Source organism: Myodes glareolus, chromosome 2 (assembly GCF_982192425.1).
Source record: "Myodes glareolus chromosome 2, mMyoGla1.1, whole genome shotgun sequence".
In the NCBI taxonomy this organism is placed as follows: domain Eukaryota; kingdom Metazoa; phylum Chordata; class Mammalia; order Rodentia; family Cricetidae; genus Myodes; species Myodes glareolus.
In genome coordinates, this window is record NC_142027.1 from 8,194,567 (window position 1) to 8,217,683 (window position 23,117).

The 23,117-nt window shown below is 49.2% G+C and overlaps 1 protein-coding gene across 1 annotated transcript in view; it reads right to left on the reverse strand.

Moving 5' to 3' along the window:
* Clic6 (CLIC family member 6) overlaps nucleotides 1–23,117 on the reverse strand; it is a 42,820-nt gene that overhangs the window by 7,860 nt on the left and 11,843 nt on the right. The window contains exons 2-5 of the mRNA XM_048422931.3: nucleotides 4,964–5,073; nucleotides 4,051–4,176; nucleotides 3,059–3,165; nucleotides 2,149–2,330 (exon numbers count right to left, since the gene is read on the reverse strand). Coding sequence (XP_048278888.2) covers nucleotides 2,149–2,330; nucleotides 3,059–3,165; nucleotides 4,051–4,176; nucleotides 4,964–5,073 — 525 coding nt within the window. The remainder of the gene's footprint in view (nucleotides 1–2,148; nucleotides 2,331–3,058; nucleotides 3,166–4,050; nucleotides 4,177–4,963; nucleotides 5,074–23,117) is intronic.

Genomic DNA, 23,117 nt, shown 5'->3' on the forward strand with positions numbered 1-23,117 from the left:
ATGGCGATTAGTGCTGTGTGGCTCTGATATTTCTCATGTTCTTTATTGTGGTTTGGATATTCAACACTTTTATAGCGAAGGCTTGGTCCCCATCTGGTGGTGATAGCATCACCAATTGGTTAATTATAGCAGATTATGTAATAGGAAGTGGAGCTTAGATCACTGATCGTGTGCTCTCCAGGTCCCCCATCTTGTGATCTCTGGTCACTCCAATTGTGCTCTCTGGTCCCACTCTTGTGCCCTCTGGTCCTCCCTTTTGCACCTTCTGATCCTCCCTCTTACACTCTCTAGTGCTCCCTCTTGTGCTCTCTGGTGCGCCCTCTTGCGCCCTCTGATCCTCCCTCTTGTGCCCTCTGGCCCTCCCTCTTGTGCCTTCTACTCCTCCCTCTTGTGCCCTCTGGTCCTCCCTCTTGTGCCCTCTGGCCCTCTTTCTTGTGCCTTCTACTCCTCCCTCTTGTGCCCTCTGGTCCTCCCTCTTATGCCCTCTAGTCCTCCCTCTTGTGCCCTCTAGTTCTCCCTCTTGTGCCCTCTGGTCCTCCCTCTTGCACTCTCCAGGTCCCCCCCTTGTACTCTTTAGTCCTCCCTCTTGTGCTCTCCAGGTTCTCCCTCTCTCACCCTCTGATTCTCCCTCTTGCACCCTCTGGTCCTCCCTCTTGCAATCTCTGGTCCTCCCTCTTGCACCCTCTGGTCCTCCCTCTTGTGCCCTCTGGACCTCCCTCTTGCACCCTCTGGACCTCCTTCTTGCCCTCTCTGGCCTCCACAGAGTGAGCTGCTTTCCTGCACCGTATTGTTGACCACAGGCCTGACATCAAGAGAGCCAGCTGATCACGATAGTCCCTCTGAGATCACAGGCCTAAAGAAACCTCTCTGCTCTTACATCAGTTTTCTCAAGCATTTTGTCAGAGCAACAATAATTCCTTCTTTACCCTGCACTTACCTGTGATGCTATATCATTCACAACAAATGAATGACATAAAAAAAAATCAAAACACAGTGACTTATCTCATTGGAAAATGACGTCCAGGTTTAGGTTTGGAGGGCTGAGAAGCTTTTGTTAGAATTTGGATGTTGGCACCTTAACGAGGCTATTAACGACGACATTCACCGAAAGGATTGCTAATGTCCATCTCAAGTAGACCTCCCTGAAGCCCAACATGGAAGAGAGGAGGAAAAGCTAAGGCTGGGAGAGAGTGCAGGGAGACGGTGCTCAGGAAGAGAAAGGCGAGGTTAGGACATGGTATGGCCACGACTGACAGGCAGCCACCGTGGACCCTTGGAACCAGACAGGCGATTTCTGCAGCCAATCACACATGAACTTGGAACATGGTTGACTTGTATTCCCTGTGTCCCCTGTGCTCACCCCTGCCCTCCTGCTCCGGCTCTAGACCAAGCGAGAATTTCATAATAATCAAGATCTCCCAGTGCAAGGCACAGGTGTCTTCGTTGCACATCTGAGGCTCCCACACCTAGCAGTGAGGACCATGGTGGTAGCCACTGATACCTGTACATGACAGAGAGGGGATGAGAGAGAAGCCACTCACAGTCTGGGAATCCCCACAGTTGCCACTACAAGTTCTGATTTACTAGGTCAGGTGACCAATCAGAATTGAAATGAAAAGAATTAAAATTTTAAAACTTAAGAAAAAGCCTCAAACAATTCTAGTTGTATAAGACCATCGACTTTTCTACCTGACTAAGAAGACAGGGTACAGCTACAGAAGAGGCCAAGTCAAGCAGCTATCGGCTGCTCTTAGGGGTGGAAGGCTGATATTAATAACTGGCCGGACACCCCAGAACAAGGTTTATCCCTGCAATTGTCAACAACGCATCATTCCCAAACTTCATACGGTAAAAGGCAAGGAGGCCCAGAGTGTCCTTCAGCTATTTCTGTACCTCTTCCTTATGCCTACAACATTAGGGAGGCCATGGGTCAGGGAGCACCTTCACAGGTCTGCCATGAGAACACCCGGAGTTCATGGCTCCATGTGTCTAAACACTGCAGCTCAGCCGCCTTGAGCCGAAACGGCTAGTTTTCAGTTCACGTCTGTGTTCCAGGCCTGTCTTGGTGTCTGGCCCCAGCAAGTCAGAACAAAGACCCACAAAGCCCCCTTCATGCACTCAGCACAGGTGTCAGGAGGAGAGACAAACCTTAATGATGTGGAGCTTGGGTAGGAGGTTACAGTCGGCCAGCGTGAGCTCGTCCCCATCCAGAAACTTCCTTCGGGAAACAGTGACGTCCTCTGTGCTGTCGGCATCAATTTCATCCGGCAGCGGGCTGTTTAAGTAGCTGTCCAGCCTCTTTAGGGCCCGTAGCAGGTTCTTTTCATAAACTGAAACGCAAAGGCAGGAGATGCCTGAGACGGATGGGCCATGCAAGCGGCTGCATGTGTTTTGTTTGCCTTAGGAGAGAGCTGGATGCACTTTCTGAGACAGAGCCAGCCAGCAGCAAGAAGACCAGAAGGACATAGATGCAACAGAACTCGGTCTCCCTGTCCCATCTCCACACCTGCGCTGCTTCTAGGACTCGTCTGTTTTTTTTAAAGGATATTTTAATTTCATTTTGTATTTATTTGTATCTCTGTTTGTACCATATGTACGGGTGCTCTCAGAGGCTAGAAGAGGGTTTCAGGTGCCCTGGATCTGGGGTTACAGGTCATTGTGAGCCACCCAGTATAGGGGCTAGGAACTAAGCGCCAGTCTTCCACAAGAGCAGTGTGTGCTCTTAACTGCTGAGCCATCCCTCCAGACCAAACTCGGCCACTCCTCTAAATATCTATGCGGTGCCTATGATGGGGTAGTGAGTGGCAAAGGCACAGTTGCCACACTGCAGGTGGGAACAGGTGGACGCTGAAATGCTTCCCCCAATAGTGTTATACTTTGGATTCCCAACCATTAGAAGCAGTCTCTCCAAAGTCATATGCAGAGGTCAAGGTGGGGGCATTTCCTTATTTCCAGACTTCCGTCTGCACTCTCTGTGAAATGAGCCAGATACCCAGGGTCTCTCCAGCAGCCCTGTGGAGGACCGTGCGGGAACAGAACCCAGAACCGGAACACTTACTCTCGTTTGCATCCTTCTTGGTGTTTTTGATAAAGGCTGAGAATTTGGCAAAAACATCATTTCCTGCTGAGTTGGATTCAGGATGTTGGGTTCCCAGCTTAGGGTACCTTGAAGAGTTGGAGGGTCACAGACAAAGGCTGGTTAGAATGCAGTAGAGGAAAATGTCTTTCTCTGGGTAGATATTAAAATGACAAGCTCCCCTGGACTGGTTTAGAAAACAATGAATCTCAAGGTTGACTAAAAAACATGATTTGGGAGAACTATGTTGTATCAAGCCCTGGCAAGGTCAATTCTAGGACACAGGGGTCAACCAGATGTTCCTGACCTAATTCCCTCCCTGTTCTAGGAAAGGTGTTTGACTGGAGGGTTTCTGAAGGGTCCACACTTTCAGTAGCAGACACAAGAAACAGTTATCCCACACAGCAATAACACCTCCTCCCTGACTGCCACCATGCCATCCTGACTGCCAAGCTAGGGACACAAAAAGGGAAGCTGTGATGGCTGGTTCTAAGTGTCAGCTTGCCACAATCTAGAATCACCTGCGAGAACAGCCTCAGCTGAGGGACTGTCTAGATCAGATCAGCCTGTGGGTATGACTTGGCTGTTAATTGATACAAGAAGATCCTGTCCACCGTGGAAGGCGTCATTCCCTAGTAGGAGGTCCTGAGCTATGTAGGGCAGGGATAATAGTAGCAAGTATCAGGTACCAGCCTGCATTTCTCTCTGCTCTTGGTTGTGAACGTGATGTGGCTGGCTTACATCCTACCCTGCAAACATGGACGACAACTGGGAGCTATGGAGCTTGGCCTTTTCCTCCCCTAAGCTGTTTTTTGTCAGGATGTTTTCTTCACAGCAACTGGAATGAAACCAGACCAGAAGCAGAGTCCATCTCAACTCAGGGTAGCTAATCCGGCTGCTCCCTCTGGCGTACTGTGCATGGCCGCAGAGAAAAGCACCAACAGAGCTGTGAGTACCAGTTCTAGGAGGCCTACCTCGGCGGAACTAACTTCTCCTCTAAGAACTCCTCAATCTTATTCACATCCGTCTTGACTTCGCCATCAAAAGTCATGAAAGGAGGGTTTGTCCCGGGAGCCAGGTTCTGAAGGTCCGCAGGCTTCCTAGGTAGGAGGGAAGAGCAGTCTACACAGATGGTCTTGAGCAGTCAGAGTCATGGCCAAGGCTTAGTCATGCCCTCACCATTCAAGAGACACAGCCCAGAGGAAAGGAGTGGAGTGGGGGAAAATGTATAATCCAACAAAAATAATAAAAAAGAAAAACAAAAGAAATTGAGAATTTCAGAGTGGTCCCTGAATTAATAAAGTGGTTTCCTGGTAATCAGAGCCAAAGAAGGAACTAATAAATGATGGGGGACTCGCCCCTCTGGAATCGCCCTTCTGGCTGCAGAGGTGGGAAAGTTAACTCTCCAGTGTCGTCAGTCAGAAACAGTGCTTAGGCAGGCTCCTGGGAGCCACACAGCTTCTGGACAACAGAGAAAGCAAGCTCTCCCTGGCCCCCAACCCCTTCCTGCAGCCAAAGTTGTAAACCCTACCATGTGGCTAGCATTCAGTCTTCATTCCAGGCTTATGACTAAGGATAAACCCACCATTATATGCCAATGCTTCCCAGCAACATACATGTACATGTGCATGAGTGTGAGTGTGTGCGCATGTGTGTGCATGAGTGTGTGTGTGCGTGCGTGTGTATGAGTGTGTGAGTGTGTGTATGTGCACACATATGTGTGCATGTGTGTGCTGTGTGTGCATGAGTGCGTCTGTGCATGTGTGTGTATATGCATGAGTGCATGAGTGTGTGTGCATGTGTGTGTGCTTGTATGCATGAAAGGGCATGTTGCTGCACACAGGGAATTAGGTCCAACTATTTCAATGACACAGAAGCCCGTCTCACCTTTTCAAGTCCACTGTTGTCACATTGAATATCACACCCTTTAGCCAGAGGATCATGAAGAGACGCTGAGAAAAAGGGCAGTTTCCAATGCTTTCGCCGTCATAACCAGCCTGAGAGGAGAAAAAAAAAGAGATCTTTATTTGACCCAGCCTCACAATGACAGATGTCAGCAGTCACAGTGGACACAAGTTATTACAGATTTTCATCAATGGTCATGTTACTATACACAGCCTTCTGAGGCCATTAATTCAGGGTCTATAAGAGGTTAGAAACGGGTGTGATACAGGGGGATGTGCACACACACACGTATACATATAAACACGTACACACACACTAAATGGAAACAAAATGCAGATTGGGGCTAGAGAGATGGCTCAGTGGTTAAGAGCACTGGCTACTTTTGTAGAGGACCTGGGTTCAGTTCCCAGCACCCACATGGCAGCTCACAACCATCTGTAACTCCAGTTCCAGGTGATCAGACTCCCTCTACTGGCTCTCATGGGCACTGCATGCACATAGTCCATATAATGCAGACAGATATACACATAAAATAAAAATAAATAAATCTTATTTTAAAAATTTGTACAAAAAAATCTGGGACCTAGTAGATGGTAACAAAGTCATGGTGGAGGACTTTGCTCTGGGAATGTATCCAGACTAGTCTTTGGAGTGATTCTCATGAGAGTAAGATGTTATTTAAAAAGACAAAAAAGATTGATATCAGGCCATACCAGCTTCTTGTGTTTGACTGTTTCTTATTTGCTTGTTTTGAGACAGAACCTCATGTCACTCACGCTGGTCTCAGATTCATCCACAGCTGAAGATGATCTTAAACTCTTGGTCCTGCAACCGTCGCCTCCCCAGGGTAAGGAGTATAGGCACGCACCACTGCACCCACTCTTGACTTCCTGTCTCACTATGCAATCACTTCTGTATCCCTGCCCTGCGATGCTGCCCACTGTCAGACTCTCACCAAAGCTGGGTAGAAGCCAATGTCACGCTTGTGAGTCTCTGGCACTGTGAGGTAAATCTTTATGCTGTCTCCAAGCATAGGTATTTGGGTATAGCAACAGAAAATAGACTAATGTGCCTCACTAGAATTCATGACCATGAAATTACTCTTTAGTGACAAGAACATGACCACATTCCATGTGTGAGGTCTATTACTGCCAACTATAGTGTCCTAACAAAACAGAGAAGAAAGGAATGCCATGTATACAGAAGGCATGGGGCAGAAAGTAGGTTGCTTATATGGTGAAGAAAAGAAAGAAAAAAATGGCTCAAAAAAAAAAAAAAAGAAAAAGCAAAGAGTACTCCGGAGGCGAGTACCTGGGGGGGGTTATCAATGGTAAAATGGGGAGCAAACAATCTGGGCATGGTGGCACACACCTTTAATCCCAGCTCTTGGGAGGCAAAGACAGGTGGAGCTGAGTTCGAGGCCAGCCTGGTCTACAAAGAGAGTTCCAGTACAGCCAGGACTACACAAAGAAACCATGTCTCAAAAAAAAATAACTAGTGAGCCAACACCCACAAATGGATATCCCTACAGGAGGAGAAATGATGGCAGTTCAGCTTCTGAAAGTTCCAGCCACTCAAGCTGCCTCGGACTGCTGAATCTGAGTACCCTACACTCCATGTCTGGGTTCTCTATCTGCCTGCCCCCGCAGCCCAGGCCTCCCTTCCTGCAGCTGACATTGGTTTTCTGCCTGAAAGGCAAGGATCTGGAAACTCCCCCGGTAGAGTCGGTGACATGTTTTTGATGGCCCAGTGGCTGACAAGGGCGACAGTAGTGACATAACCCTCCAGCATTCTTTACAATCCCCCATCATGTGACCCTGGAACACTGCCCTACCTCACCCCCCTGAGGACACACCTGCAGGGACCCCACCACCCTGTCACCCTGCTCTCCCACTCTCTGAAGCCCACAGATGAGCAGAGACTCCCCAGCCCCGGTGCCTGGAAGGCTGATCTCCACTCTCTTACCTGCTGCAGGTTTGGGCACAGTTAGACCAGCAGAGGAGGACGAGGGAGAGGAGAGCAAGCGTAGGGATGTGCAGTCTGACCAGCCCTGACTTGCTCGCCCACTTTTAAGCCTCCTATTTTTATAATAGCTCTACTGAACACAATAACGTCTAGAGGTTCCATGAAGTGGGATGATGGTTCTCCTCGTCTCTTGCCCCTCGGGACTGGTCACAGTTCACTGTGAACGGGGCAAAGCCCGGCTGAATCCTGGGCCTCCCGTTCTGTAGTATGTCTGAAGTTCACGTGACAATGTGTCCCATCTGTGAAGCCTCACTGCCCCTCACCATCTCCCATGGCAACACCTGGAGAACTGGGTTACACAGGCGGGCCTGCCTGCTGTCTTTCTGGTGCTCCCAGCTCACATTCGTGTTTGCCCTCGGAATGGTCCTCGCCATTTCCTCAACCCTAGCCGTTGCTGCCTCTGGTGGGAATAGGAGTCCAGAAACAGGACATTTTTAAAAGCGTAATAACTGCTTTTGTCATTCAACTCCGTAAGAACTTTGGGTTTAATGATCATAGAGATAGTTCAGTTGCTAAATGCTTGCTATGCATATATGAGTTTGATCCCCAGAACCCATATAAAAGAAAGCCATAGTGGTCAACGCTCCAAGGCGATGGCTTGGAGAGATACACCCGAGGCTCATTGCAAGCTCCAGGGACAACGAGAGCTCCTGCTTGGAAAAAACCAAGGTGAACAGCAACCGAAACAGACACCAACAGTAAATTTTGGTTTTCATGGGTGTTCACACATGTGCATACTTACACATGCATGTACACACACACACACACACACACACACACTAAAAAAAACTTTTAAACCCCCTCAAGCTTAGCAGGCTCCGTCTCAGATTTGCAGGGGCTGAAACACCCAGTCTAAAGGCGAGCGAGTGGTCCTCAGCCACAGAGCTCCTGCTGCAAAGAAGACATCTTTAACTCCCCGTTCTCCCTCCCTATGGCCTTGACACTGAGTTATCCCAACCCAGAAGAGCCCATAAACTGAAGGCTGCTAGGCATCTTAGCTAGCTGCCCCAACGGCCAATAAAACAGCATTTACATACCCAGCATTGCCTCATCTTAAATTGCTCTAAAACTTTCTTTCTAGCTCAGTCTGCTGCAAATGAGGGGGTTACGGGAACATGGTGGGAGGGACAGGGACGCCTTGCTTAATTTTATTACTTTAATGCGCTTCAGCGCTAGGAGGTGCCAGCAAAAATAAAGGCGAAGATACGCCATCTCCGTGGTCCATTATTGGGCAATAATGGGAGTGGATCGCCTCGCTTGTATCATTAACCCGACAAGATGATGGGATAAATACATATATATTTGGAGTGAATAACTGACACTGTCCCCATAATTGGGAGGCTCTATCATACGGAGTTTTATTTCCCAATGTTGGTAATTCTTTCTGGCTAATTGCACTCTGGGCTGAGATTTCTCAGCAGGGTTCTCAGCCTGCAGGGGAAGTTTTCGTAGGTCCGCATTTCTGATTAAATCAAATTAAGCAGCTTGAGAAATTGGAGTGGATTTTTTTTTTTCGTTTTCAGCAAAGACTCAGACACTGTGAAAAGCCAGAGCAGCCTCTTGTTTGCCTTTTGGGGGGCACTTTGGGGGCATCTTAGATGGCAGGTCTCGGAGCAGAGTAGGAACACCTCTGACCTGTTCTCAGAGGCTGCCTTTGCAAATGGTGTCTGCCCTGGCCTTGGGGATTCAGTAACTGTGGTCCCTGACCCGTGCCTACTCAGGGGAACCCAAGGTGTGGGCAGGCACTGGCCAGCAATGCAGCAGGAGGCAGATCCTCTCTGTCCCAGAACCTCCAAACACCAGAGCCTGCCCCACTAATCCGTCACTCTCTCTTCACCCAGAACTTCTGGAGAGAACTGCTTGCGACCACTAAGCCTTTTCCTTGTAAGTGAATGACCTCTGCTGCCCTAGAGGAGAGGACCTCAGCCTTCCTAATGCTGCGACCCAGGGCTACAGCTCCTCGTGCTGTGCTTATGCCCAACCGTAAAATTGTCTCGTTGCTACTTCATAACTGTGATTTTGCTATTGTTATGGATCATAATGCAGCATGCATTATGCAGGATATCTGATATGCAAGTCCCACAGGGGTTGCAGCCCACAGCCTGAGAACCCCTGCCCTGGAAGCCACACTGCCACCTTCCACTATGGTGACAGCAGCGACTGCTTTCAGAGGACCTAGTGAACTTCCCGATGCTGGTCTCACGGGTGCCAACCCTCAAGCAATCTTGGTGGCTCCCCAGCACACCACCTTCTCCCTACTTCACACGTGGAAGATCACATACCTACCAGCTTACTTTCTCAACTTTTTGGTTCTACCTCGTTTCTAGACATTTCTACGTGAGTCTAAATGTCAAGCAAGTTCTTTAATATAAGCACATTTTTTTTTCTACTCCTACGAAATACAGTGAAAAACAATTTGGGGTATTGAGGAGAGATAAGGAAACAATGAGGCGATGTCTCCATTGTTCTGTTTCTGACTCCCGGATGCAGAATGAGGAGAAGAGGAGACACATGCACACAGGGTGCACGAAGTCTCCTGGTCCTTACACGGGTTAGTGAGGGGCTCGGAGTGAGGGGGGATCAGAGAGGAATTATGGCCCCTCTGCAGGGTTCTGAAGAGCGACAGCAAGAAGCGATGGGCTGTTGTACCCAGTGTACAAGGGGGGCTTTAGGCTAAATAGAGACAGTGGGTACTCAGAACTGGTAACAGTCAGAAGTAAGTTTGATCTGGGAGATCAGAGCCATCTCAGAGGGTACTGAGGGAGAAAACCAGCTGGAACTGGCTGCCATCATTGGGTTTCTGCTGCTGTCATGGAATCTCGAAAGTTGGGTAGTGAATAATGTCAAAAAAATCATTTCTCATAGACCTGGAGGCTGAGCAGTCAGGTGTTGAGGGGCCAGACCCAGCTGAGGGCCTCTTACTAGATCAAATCATGGGGGATAGCATTGCCCCTGCTCAGGGCCTCTTCCTCCATCAGAACATGGAGGATAGCATGGCTCCTGCTGAGTGCCTTCTGACTACATCAGAACATGGGGGACAGCATTGCCCCAGCTCAGGGCCTTCTGACTACATCAGAACATGGGGGACAGCATTGCCCCAGCTCAGGGCCTTCTGACTACATCAGAACATGGGGGACAGCATTGCCCCAGCTCAGGGTCTTCTGACTACATCAGAACACGGGGGACAGCATTGCCCCAGGTCAGGGCCTTCTGACTACATCAGAACATGGGGGACAGCATTGCCCCAGCTCAGGGCCTTCTGACTACATCAGAACATGGGGGACAGCATCACTCATGAGGTCAAAAGAGACAGAGCACACAAGCATGAATCCTATCTGAATCCCACTGTGGGTCTGCTCCTCAGAAAATTAAAAGCAAACAGAAGATTCCATCCTGGGTGGGGACCCTTCAGGACACATGGGAACTGTCCTGCTGGGCCTTTCAGGGCAGGCTGAGGTCTCTCTAAGCCTCGGTGAGCACCTGGAGCCAGGGACCCTCCTGTCCCTTTTGCCGGCCGTCCTCACACGTGTTCGCAGTTGTCAGCAAGGAGGAGCCCTCAATAGTGACTGGACAAGACTACCTGCAGTGACTTGATTGGCCCAGAGCACCCGGGGAGCACCCCAGGGGAGCACCCTGCTCCTGCTGTGTCAATAGCTATGAATTTCTGGGCTTGTGTAAAACCTCCACATATTCACTGCAAAGAAATGAGACATGCTGACTCATCGACCACAGGAAAGAGACTAGGAGCTGGAAGAGGAAGGCAGCAGGAGATCTGAGTGACGGTCGAAAGCGTCTTCCCCAGTCACATCAGCCCCAGGCTCCTGGTGCAAGGCTGAGGGCCTATGCTGCAGTGCTGGAATTCGATCGGAATCAATGTTGGAATCTTGATTGTTCTATGACTCTGAGAAAAATAACAATGCTCGTCCTGATCCTAATTTACTTATTTTTAGTTCTGCGTGTGTCTGTCTGTCTGTCTGTCTGTCTCTGTCTCTCTCTGTCTCTCTCTGTCTCTCTCGTCTCTCTTCCCTCTCTCTCTCTCTCTCTCTCTGTGTGTGTGTGTGTGTGCGTGTGCGTGGGTGCGTGCGTGCGTGCGTGTGTGTGTGTGTGTGCGTGTGTGTGCACGCTAGTGCCTGTGCAAGTGTATGTGTGATAGTCAGGGCTGACACTGGATGTCCTCCTCAGTGGCTTTCCCACTTTAGTTTCTTAAGATGGACAAGGTCTCTCACTGAGCCCCTGGGATCTGTCTGTCTCTATCCCACAGTGCTGACATTCCAGATGGACACTATGGTACCCAGGTTTTCACATGGGTGTTGGGATCCGAACTCAGACCCTCGTGGTTGCAGAGCTCTGAAATATGATCAAAAGGAACAGGAAGAGGTAACGGAGCAGGGGAGTGAAAGACGTTAGCCGACTGCTGAACAATTGTACGGACTCAGTCAACTCATTTGCTCTCCTTGAGCCTCATTTCGTCCTCTTAAAAACAAAGATTTGGTCTGGGCTCACGGGTCAGGATGTAAAGGGTTTGCTTTGGAAGCACAGAGACCGAAGTTTGATCCTCTAGGCCCCACATATTCTAAAAAGCTAGGCATGATGATGCATGCTTCTAATCCCAGGGCTGCAAAGTGCAGACAAAAAGGTCCCTGGCAAGCCAGACCGCCTGCTTGGAAAGTTCCAGACCAATGAGAGATCCTGAACTAACAAGGTGGACTGCACCTGTGGTACCAGCTGAGGTAGCTCTGGATTCCACACGTATGCGTACACATGTTCACATGTGCTCACCTCTTGTGCGCGCACACATGCACACACACACACACACACAGACGGACGGGGGCAGGGATAAAATCACTGATATGTTAAGCATCTCGGGGGCCCAGTAAAGGGAGCTATTATTGTCATTATCAGCAGCAACATCGCCGCTCTCCCAAACCTGGGCCCAGAACAGACAATTATGGAATTTAGGGTACTTTGTAACAAGCCTCAATTAGCGTGATTTTCATGCCAGCCCACGTCCTCCTTAGGGAAACGGATTTTTTTTCTCTCTCTCTCTCAACAAGTCACCCATCCCAGACCTGCTCTAAAGGAAAATTCAAATGTCCTCAATAGAAAACAAATAATAAAACAAATAATAAAAGTAAATCTTCAGTCAGGAAGCAGAGAGGTGGGACTCCAGGTCGGCACTCGAGTCGGAGAGCCACCTGACCTTCTGAAACAGGGTCCAGTGAGGACCCGGGCAGAGCTGCGCACACCTGGACCATGGCCGGGCTGACAAGCCCAAGGGGGGGATATGACACCACGCTCAGCAAAGGTTTGTCCACTTCCTGACTTGGGTTAGTACCAGGGCAACCCAAGCAGGAGTCAGTTCACCTGGTTTGCCCAGGAGCACCCTGAGTTTATCGCTAGTCTCTCACCCCTGTAAGTTCCAGGCAAGTCAGGACAGCTCTTCGCCCTACCACCTGGACAGATGCTCATTTCTGAGGAGGGGAAGGTGTTACTAAAGCCCTCCTAGGTCACCCAGAAGCCGGACTCCACACACCCCCACAGAACATCCACACGGGAGGACACACCAGATTCCACAGCCGACAATGCTGAGAAGGTGGCCCAGACCCCAGCGAGGACCCATCAGTTCCCACGGAGGTTACAGGAAGGAGGCAGGACCTTGACAAACAGCCCGGCAAACAGCCCAGGCATGCATAGAGCTAAGCCACAGTCAGCTCTCCAGGCATCCCCACCTCGCTCTGGGCCTGTCTTCTGTTGAGCTGGACAGAGGAGGCAAGGCATCAAACACCTGGTCAAAAGACACGCCACAAGCGGGCTTGGAACGAGGCCCTACTTGCGCTCAAAACCCAGTCTTTATCAACAAAGGCCTCCATTTCTGTTCGATCCTTCAGGGGCTCCCTGAATTAAAACCAGAATCTGTGTCCGGACTGAGCAGGAAAAGCTCGCAGGAGTCCCCTACACCGTTGGCAAGAGGTGAGAAACAGGCAGTCCTGGTGGGTGTCTCCTCTGAGAGAGCCAGGGCTCAAAAGACCTCTATCAGTCACGCAGCTTAGCTTAGGCTACAGCCCCCACCTCCCTTCCAGAGGATGCGTAGCTAGATCATCTCCTCAAAACAATAACAGACCCACGGCTCTGAGAAGCCCACACCCACCCCTTCTTTTCCAGATGGAATTAGAGCTAAACAGTCACACTGTAAAATATCCATCGGGGCCATGCTGGCAATGACCGTGACCATAAGAGTGACTTAGGCGTAGGCAGCATTTATTCTGTCCCGTTTGCTGTTTGAAATATATTACTTACATCACTACAATCAGTCCTTGTAGTGATCCTAACCACCACAAGGACTTTGGTGGATAGATGTGCTTTTACTATCCCCATTTACAATCGAGAAAATTAAGATACAGAAAGAGGAACCTGCCCAGGGTCACGCAACAGGACCTAGCTAGTGTGTATCTAGTTCATCTCATGCTAGGCAATGGGGAAGATTCCTGCCCCTTCCTCGGCCTTCTTCCAGATCACTTTCTTCATCCCTGTTATACAAGGGCTGCAGGGACAAGAAGAGAATGCATACCAGGAGCAGATGAGAGGTACAGCGAAAACTGGTTGGAGAGGGAGACGGCGCTGGGTCAGGGCCCTGGCTATACCACCCGGTGTGCTGAAACAGTGGGAGAGAGATGCCTGACCGTCCTGGTGGGCGCCCTGGGGGCTCGTAAATGATGTATCTCTTATATATCCTTTGCCCTCACCAGGAAGCTTTCACAAGCCGGAAAAGGACTATGAGGGTGACTCTGCTACCCCCACACTGGGAGCACAAGGAGACCTACTTGATTAACATGGAGGCTTCACCCTCTGGGTGTGGGAACTGACCCTGCAGGTCCTGCAGGACTGGCATCACAAGTGAAAAGGAGGGAACCCTAGGAAAGCCTTCGTCTCCTCTCTGTTTGCAACAGGGCAGGCGGGGAAAGGTCTGCTAAGGATGCCTGTGGAGTATGCTCCGTTCCAGTCTACCACAGCCCCATGCTGCAGGCTTCATGTCACCAGCCAAGAAGATCAAAGAATAGATAAGGAAAATGTGGTACATCTACACAATGGAGTACTACACAGCAGAAAAAAAATAACGACAGCTTGAATTTTACAGGAAAATGGATGGAGCTAGAAAACATTATTTTGAGGACCCTAAGAGAGACATACATAGATCTAATCTACATGGGAAGTAGAAAAAGACAAGATCTCCTGAGTAAATTGGGAGCATGGGGACCTTGAGGGAGGGTTGAAGGGGGGAAGGGAGAGGCAGGGAGGGAAGCAGAGAAAAATGTAGAGCTCAATAAAAATCAATAAAAAAAAAAGAAGTTTGGATCTGAATTTTTTTAAAAGGCAGATAAAACTACTGTCCACACTAGCCATAGAGTTTTCAGTGGAAGCAGGAGGAGCCATTCTTTAACACAGACCTTTCAGAGCACCCTTCCCGTTTTATAGCCGAGAAAGCATCCCTTGCCGTCCTCAATTCCAGACGTTTGGGAAATACTCCCCAGCTGTTCTCTCTACCATTGATTGACAATAACAAAAACGAGGGGAAGCAAACTCAAAGACAATTTACTAGTAAAATAGACGGGGTGGGGGGGGAGCATTTAGAGACACCAGTGTCCTAATATAGCACCTCTGAACACGCTGCCTTACTACGTGTGGATGCTACCCGCATGGGGAACTTTGAGCCACAGGTGTGATCCTGGAGGATTAAGATGGTCCAGTCTAACTTTGTGGGTTCCTGAAAGCGCAGCCTTCCCCTAGCTGCTGTGAGGAAGGTTTCCACCAGGGAAGGCCAGTCAGAGATGAAATTATTTCCTCTAAGGTGTTGAAGGAGGGGGTCGGGAGTCCAGGAGAGCAGGTGACCTCCAGCAGCAGGAGAAATAATGCAGCCTTTCCCCTAGAGCCTAAGAAGAGACCAGCTCTTCTGACGCCATCCAGATGCCGTCGTGCTGGGACCAGCAAAGCTATAAGATAACAAACCAGGCCTGCTCCCACTTTCTAGTCTCTGGGACTCTGTGACAAGGGGACCAGAAAGCATCTACTGCTGGACTTCCAATCGGAAATCCAAACCTTTGCCCGAGACAGTTTGACAGGTGAGCCACAAGTAAGTCAGAAAGAGGGACAACCTAAGACACCGGTGGGTGCTTAGCCTGTTTCTAGAAACGTCCTTCATGAAGCCGCTCCAGGGATTTGTGTAGCGGCCACAGGCGCCAAGAAAGGTCAGCAAGTTTCCTTTGTCCCAAGCTGAGAGGCCAGCTCTTCTGTATGAACTCCAGAATTCCCACGGCTGGTTTGCTGTCAACACGGGAGGCCTGAGCACCCCTCAGCATTTTCCCTGGAAGCAGATGAAGTTTTCCTAGCTGGATTCACTCCTAGTCTGCGCTGAGACCTAGCCACAGGGACAGCTTCGGGATGGCATTGGTGCCCCCTAGTGGCGAGAAGATATATTTTCACGCATCTCTCTTGACTCAGCAGTCCTTGGGGAAATAGTGCCAACTGAAAACATAGCTAGGATTTAAGCCGTTTTGGTTAAACAAAAATTTTATGGCTGGGGAGACGGATCAGTCAGTAAAGCGCTTGCTTTGTGAGCATGGAGACCGAGTTCAGGTCCTCAGCACCCACATGATGATCGGGGACTCTATTCACACATATAAACCCCAGTGCTGGGGCAGAGGTGAGAGGGTCCTAGGGGTTCGATGGCCACTCAAGTCGGTGAGCTCTAAGCTCAGTGAGCATGTACACTTCTCAAAACATAAGGTGGAAAGCAATGAGAGAAACAGCTCCCACATGGCACCATGGGCAAAGTCACACACCCTCACGTGACACTATGGGCAAGTGCACACACCACACATAGAACCATGGGCAAGGGCACACATCACACATGGAACCATGAGCAAGGACACATGCCCTCACATGGAACTATGGGCAAGGGCACACACCACACATGGAACCATGGGCAAGAACACAAACTCTCACATGGAACCATAGGCACACACCACACATGGCACCTTAGGAAAGCGCACCCACCACACACATGCACATGTCTGTACCACAGACACATAGGGAAAAAGAGACTAACAAACAAATCCAGAAACTCTAGGAAAACTAGAACAAAATGTCTCCCTACCCAACCCTTCCATAGAGCGCTGAGAGCTCTCAGGGGGACATCATCTTTCTGTCCTCCACGCGGCTGACACCCCATCCCAAACACATCTGGGCCCTTACAGCATGCTATTAAAAACGTATGCTGACTTTGAGACCAGCAGGTTTGTCAAGAAAATACCAATTCCAGATTTGTTCATCATTTCTCAGCTCTCGTTGAAACTGGAGAGTGGAGACAGGGCGGGCAGAGCAAAATGAGCAAAATGAACAGCACAGAGAGATGCGCCATACGCTGGGCAGGCGTACCCGTGACGGAAACCCTGAGTGTCTCCAAATGCAGCTTTCTCAGTGTGTTCAGAATTCCCGTCCTCATTCACATAGCCACGGCGGTGGGGTGGGGGTGGGGGTATCTGTTTGTTCTCTCTCTCTATTTTTCTATGTGATGTTTTAAGTACTATGGAGATGAAAGTTCCCGAGCTTCTTGTTAACAGACGGAGAAAGGTCCCGGGGCCTCAAAGGAACTCTGATTGATTTCATGGCCAATGTATGAAGTTCTTAGCCTCTGGTGATTGGCGTTTCTACAGTAACTTCCGTTCCTCAGTAAATCAGAAGTCTCTGAAGGGCTCTGAAGGGAACTGACATGGGACAGGGATTGGGCTGTGTGGGTTTAGGAATGATTTCTTTTCAGCCTGAAAAGACATTAGAAACCAATGCTCTGTGGCTAACAGTTTGTGTAGGAGTCAATGATCACTACATGGTAACATCTGTGAGAGTCAGGAGAATCTACCTAAAACATGTTCCCGTGGTTTGCAAGCCTGAATCTTAGCAAACTATGCAGAACGACAACGATGGTTCAGAGCGGTGATTTTCCATAGGGACAGCTGACAGGAGGCTCTAGTGTCCCTGCAAGAGGGTGGTCTTGGGAGCTTCTGCATACACACAGCAAACAAGTCCACGCGGGGGACCCTTCCACACCGTCCCACAGGTGGGGGAGTGGGGAAAACCCAGTGAACACTCTTGTCCCTTCTCCATAGATTCCGTTCTCTAGACACACACATGGCAGTTTCTGTCCAAACTGGACGGTGGCATTTTGAGACCATGTAGTAATGATGGCAGCTGGTCACCGACACTCTGAAGGACAACCACAAAATAATCTCATCAGCGCGGCCCAGCAATGTGGGGGTCATTTGCTCATTCGCTCCTGGGATTGAAATACTGCAATGCATGCACGAGCAGCATGGCCCTTGACGAGTTTTCCTTCGTTTTCATGAGTAGAACAAGAGCGATGTCAAGTCAGTTGGGTAATTAGTTTATCCTGAAGTTGTCTTCCTTAATGAGGAACTTTGACAAGAACAAAAACAAAACATAAAGCTAAAAATAAGTGAGCCGCTCTAACAAAATGATTAGAAAGAGAGAGGACAGTGCAGGGTGGGACCCCAGCCTGGTGACATCACAGGGAGGCGGGGCTCTGTAATCAAGTCTGTCTACAGCTTCATGTTCCAGAAACCCAGGCTGTGTCAACCTCCTCGAGTCTGCGGACACACAGAGACTTTAAAACAAGCCTGTCTGACTAAACCACATGCCAGGTTTCACAAGCGTAGGGAGCAAACCAGGCTGTGGTTCTGCTGGTGAGCAGGGACAGAGGTTAACCAGCCGTGCATGAGGTCATGTCATGTAGAACATACCAGAAGGTCATGGCAAGCTTTCAAGGCAGAAAATTAGTTGCGACGTTTACAAAAGAAGTGTGGTTCCTAGAAATGGGGCCGGGGAAATCACCAAATGTTGTTAGAACTCTGTCTCAAAGGAGAACTCTTCCCCTTTAGCAGTCAGATGTCACTCGACAGCTTGTATTAGTCAAATCTTTGCACATTCAAGGGTTCTGGTTTAGGATGATGAATATACAAAACTTCAAAGTTCTTTGTCAGCCAAGGCAGCACCGCTCTGTAGGCCTTGACAGTTCAAATGGAGCATTTCAAGATACTTCAGACAATACCGAATTATCTGGAAGCTTTAGCCTCCCCCATTTCCAACTTTGGCCTGGCTTGACCAACACAAGGAGAAGGGCTCTGGCCCAAGGCCCAGTGAGATCAGCTGCTTGCTCAACAAGGAGAAACACAACCAGCTGGCCAAGGCCAACACACGGCCCAGGCTAGAAGGAAGTCTTCCCGGTGTCACCTGCTTTCTTTGGCAGACCCTCCATCCCCACCCTCATCCTTGGGAATAGAGGAGAAGAGGGGTTCACCTTGTCTCAGGGTTCCGCAACCTGGGATCAGCTTGATATGGTTGCCTGAAACCCAAGGCAAGGAACACACTACTCACAGACTCACCTTTTCAAAGAAGGTGGAATGCTAGGTCCAGAGATTCATGCCCCTAACTCATTGCACGCTACACAGTGATCATAGTTGCCCCGTGTCAGGCAGAGCTACCTTGACTTCCACATACAAATAGACACACTGATATCATGCAAAGAGAGGGCTGCCATTTTCCAAACCATCTGTTCCGTGCCCTGGCTACAACCTAGGTGAGCCCACGTACCAAAAATCCCCATGATTTCCATTTATGTCTATTTTTAAAAGTCTCGGGAAACTGGAATTTAGAGAAACTGGGAAAATCTCACTTCATGCACAGAACAACTTGCAAATATTTTGGGATACAGAACCAGCAAATGACCACAGGGGGGAGACATGGAGTCCATTCTAGAGGGAAATGCGACGTGGTGGCAATCTAACGTGGTCAGATGAGGGACTCAGAGGCTGCTGCACAGGTGGATGGGTCAGTGCTGCGCCCTTACCCACAGAGGCTGAGAATCAGGCCAAAGAAGGACCAAGCTCACGCCAACCTCAATCCCTTGAAGTATCTTTTGTTTGGAAAAATATATATCCAGCCATGGCTTTCAGTCCCCAGGAGACTCCGGACAGCCAACAGGTTGGTGAATGTCAGCATCACCTTACAATGTCAGAAGGTTGGACACCCCTGGAGATGCTCCTACTGGGATCTTCAGCAAGCTCTCATGTTCCAACAAGATACAGGCCTGGAAAGCCATGTTAAGAGTCTTCTGGTTTTTGTTTTGTTTTGGTTCCATTTTTGGTTTTTCGAGTCAGGGTTTTTCTGTGTAACTGCCCTGGTTGTCCTGGAACTCACTCTGTAGACAGGCTCACCTCAGACTCACAGAGATCCACCTGCCTCTGCCTCGCGAGTACTGGGATTAAAGGTGTGTACCACCGCCATCCAGGGTAAGCGTCTTTTATAATGGGACTAGGAAGCTGAATTTGTCTCACTGCCATAATGTCCCCTGAACCTGCACTAGCTGCACTGGAGTGGCTCACAAAGCTGTAGGATGTGTTTGCACAGCAGGCTGTAGGGAAGAGAATGCTTTCGTACTGTGCAGACTATTATCAAACCTAAGGAAGCAAATACAGAGGAGAAAATCTCCACCAGTCCCAGTCTCCAGAGGAGTCCCCAGTCACCACGGGCACACCACAGGACATGTCCATACCCAATCTGTGCTGGTTTGAGGGTAATGCCCCTCAAAACACATCTGTGGTGCTAGGTTCAGGACTGGAACCGTCTCTGTAAGAATGAGGCTGTCCAGGGCCTAGCATAATGGTCATCAGAGAGGCTACATCCAGCCACTGATGGAAACAGTTGCAGAGACACACAGCCCAACATTAGGCAGAGCTCGGGGAATCCTTGGAAGAGGAGGAGGAAGGATTGTGGGACCTAGAGGGGTCAAGGACATGACAAGAAAATAGCCCCCACAGAATCAACTAGCCAGGGCTCTTAGGGGCTCACAGAGACTGAAGAGGCAGCCTACAAGGGTCTGACCTAGGTCCTTTGCAGGTGTGGGTGTGGTTGTGGAGCTTCGCGCCCTTGAGAGACCCTTAACAGTGAAAGTGGGGGACATCTGTGACTCTTTCGGTTGCGGTTGCTTTTGGGACCCTTTTCCTCCTACTGGGTTGCCTCCTCCAGCCTTGCTATGAGGGTACGTGCCTAGACTTACTATAACTTGCTATGCCATGTTTGGTTGATATCCCTAAGAGACCTGCTCTTTTCTGAGGAGAAATGGAGGAGCAGTGGATGTGGGGGAGAGAAGAGGTTGAGTGAGGGACTTGAGTGGAGAAGCGGGGGATCTTTGGTCAGGAATAATATATGGGAGCTTTTTTTTTTTCAAAAGTGGGACTCTGACAACTGGAGATGCGTGAGACTGAAAATGACAGGGACAGCCAGCAAACCCACGCCCTGCTCCCAGCTCTGTCCTCTCCCTACTGAGAAAACAAGGCAGAGGCAGAAGAAACAAGGGGACACCGAACGGTGGTGGTACACGCCTTTAATCCCAGGACTCGGGAGGCAGAGGCAGGTGGATCTCTGTGAGTTTGAGGCCAGCCTGGTCTACAGAGTTATTTCTAGGATAGCTAGGGCTGTTTCACAGAGAAACCCTGTCTCGAAAGAAAGAAAAAAGGAAGAAAGGAAGGAAGGAAGGAAGGAAGGAAGGAAGGAAGGAAGGAAGGAAGGAGGGAAGGAAAGAAGGAAGGAAGGAAGGAAAAAAGAAAGGAAGGGAGGAAGAAACAAATAAACAAGAGGGCTTCAGGACAAGAGTGAGGGGCTAAGCTTTCCCTGGGCCTACATTGTTTTAAAAACACACAATATTTTTAAAAATAAAGTTTCAGGGACGAAGGGATGGCTCAGTGGTTAGGAGCACCTGCTGCTCTCTGAGAGGACCAGAGTTCAGTTCCCAGCACTGACATGGTGGCTCACAAGTGTCTGTAACTGCAGCTCTGGGCATTCAATGTCTGTCCCAGCCTCCGAGGTCTCTGAACAGACACTCTGCCCACACATTTGATACAGCAACAGATCTTCAAGGCAAGGGGCCAATGACAACAGCAGCTCTGGAGGAGAGGGCAAGCCCACCAGATGAGCATCCGCTTCCAGATGTTGACATGCTTTCCTCTCTTGCTGACGGGGTCTCTGGTTCCCTTGAGGACCACCGGAGCTCCCACACAGTGTTTGAGAACACCCAGAGCTCCCACCCACAGTGGAGAACATTCGAGAAACACAATCAAACACAAACTCTGTGAACTTGTCCTTACAAATAAGCTGAATAATAACAGGAAGGTTTATCATTCTTATCATCTGTTTACCGAGATTAGTGCAGGCAGCAAGAGCTTTGCCAAAATTTAACAAATCCAAAAACTAGTCACCCAGGGTAAGGTGCACCACAGGCTTAGAGTCCAGAAGCTCCGGACTGCAGGCTTAAACTCTCAGATGGAAATATCCATGGATGCCTCTTAGGAGGATGCATGCATTTGCAGAGGGTATAATCCAATAGGAGTGGAGTGAGCAGAATCCACGGACTGACTTTTTCATGGACACAATGCCGTAGAGAATCATCTTCTGTGGCAATGTCCAAAGAAACAACTTTTGTGTCAGTGTTCAGATGAATCCAAAATTGAACAAGGAGGGTACAGAGCCTGAGAGCGCCAACACACATACAAACACTTAAGACAGTAACAGACAGTGTGAGGTAAAAACATGGGACCCCAACTAGAATATCATGAATTCCATCATATTCGCCAACTAAGCTCACCGTTGCTGGGGGAGACAAGAACACCTTTGCAGAGACCATGAAATAAATACCGGGTTCTGGGGAGATGCCAAGACCTCAGAATCTGATTCCTCCCCTTGTGTTCTGGAATTCCAATTTGTGAGTCTCCCAGGCAGACTGAGGGCAAGCTGTTCGATGGCATTGCTGTTCAGAGAACCACCACCAAGGCCTCTTCTCTCCCTCCCTGTCCCTCTGCTGAAGTTCCCATTGTACCCTCAGCAGTCAGAAACAGGGTGGAGCCACTGTGGGGAACCTGACCAGACCACCCTGGAGTGGAGAAGGAGAGGGCAGGCATGAAAGATGTCTGCAGACACCTTGGAAAGTCTCTGGCTTCATTAGAGAGGGGATGGGCCCTCACAAACAGCAACAGAAACCACCCGGCTGACTCTGTGTCCCTCTTGTCCCTTGTCTGCCCTAGCTGGGACAGCAACAAGCAACCAAATCCAGAGGCAGAGAGGAGGCTCCTTGCAGAGGAAGAAGCTAATAGCTAGACGGGCAGGTGCCTGCCAACTGAGGAGGACAAAGAAAAGCCACGGTGGCCTCAAGTGGCCACCCCCACACCCCCAGTATTGTTCACTGTCCTGTCTGACAGTACTACCACACAAATATTGTGGGCTGTCCTGCCTGACAATACCACCTCAGAAATATCAGGGGTCACACTTCTCTTAGGACCACAAAGGGGAAAACTGTCCTAAGTGGAGCAAGGTTTATTTCAGCAAAAATAAAAATGTAGTGTTTTGTTTTTTCCCCTCTCAAATGAAAAGTCTGCACAGTGAGCAGGTCCCAGCTGGGAGGGGAGCCAGGTGCTGTGTCCTCTCTCTGTTGGTCAAATGTGTCTGCAGGTTACTCAGAAATTCTGTTCTATTAGGACAAAAGCCCGCCTCCCCGTTTAACTCAGGACTGGTTCCATGCAATAGCGCTCCATCCCACTTCTAAATAACCCTTAGATTATTAATAACCCATAGATTAAAACTATGAAACTCAGAAGTTAACTTTTCAAACAGCCCCCTTGTCCTAAATGTAGTCTAAACTGTGTATACTATTTATTCTTGTCAACTGTTGCAACGGTTAATTTATTATTAGAGAGATCAAGGAGTTGACCCACATAGCTTAATTGCCTAACCACATAGCTTTCGGCTTTCAAATGCTTAGTGATGCCGGTGCTCCTTGTCACAGCAAGTAAAATCAAGTCATGAAAAGTAAACGAACAAATAAAATGTCCCTTGACATTTTTTTTCCTTATGTGAATTAAGCTCAGAAAATGCAGGGCTATTTTTAATCCTGAGTTAATAATATGGCCCAATACCAGCCGGAGCTTTTACATGGAGATGAAAAGCTTATTTCCTTGTAAAATTCTCACAAGGAATTATGACAACAAAGGAA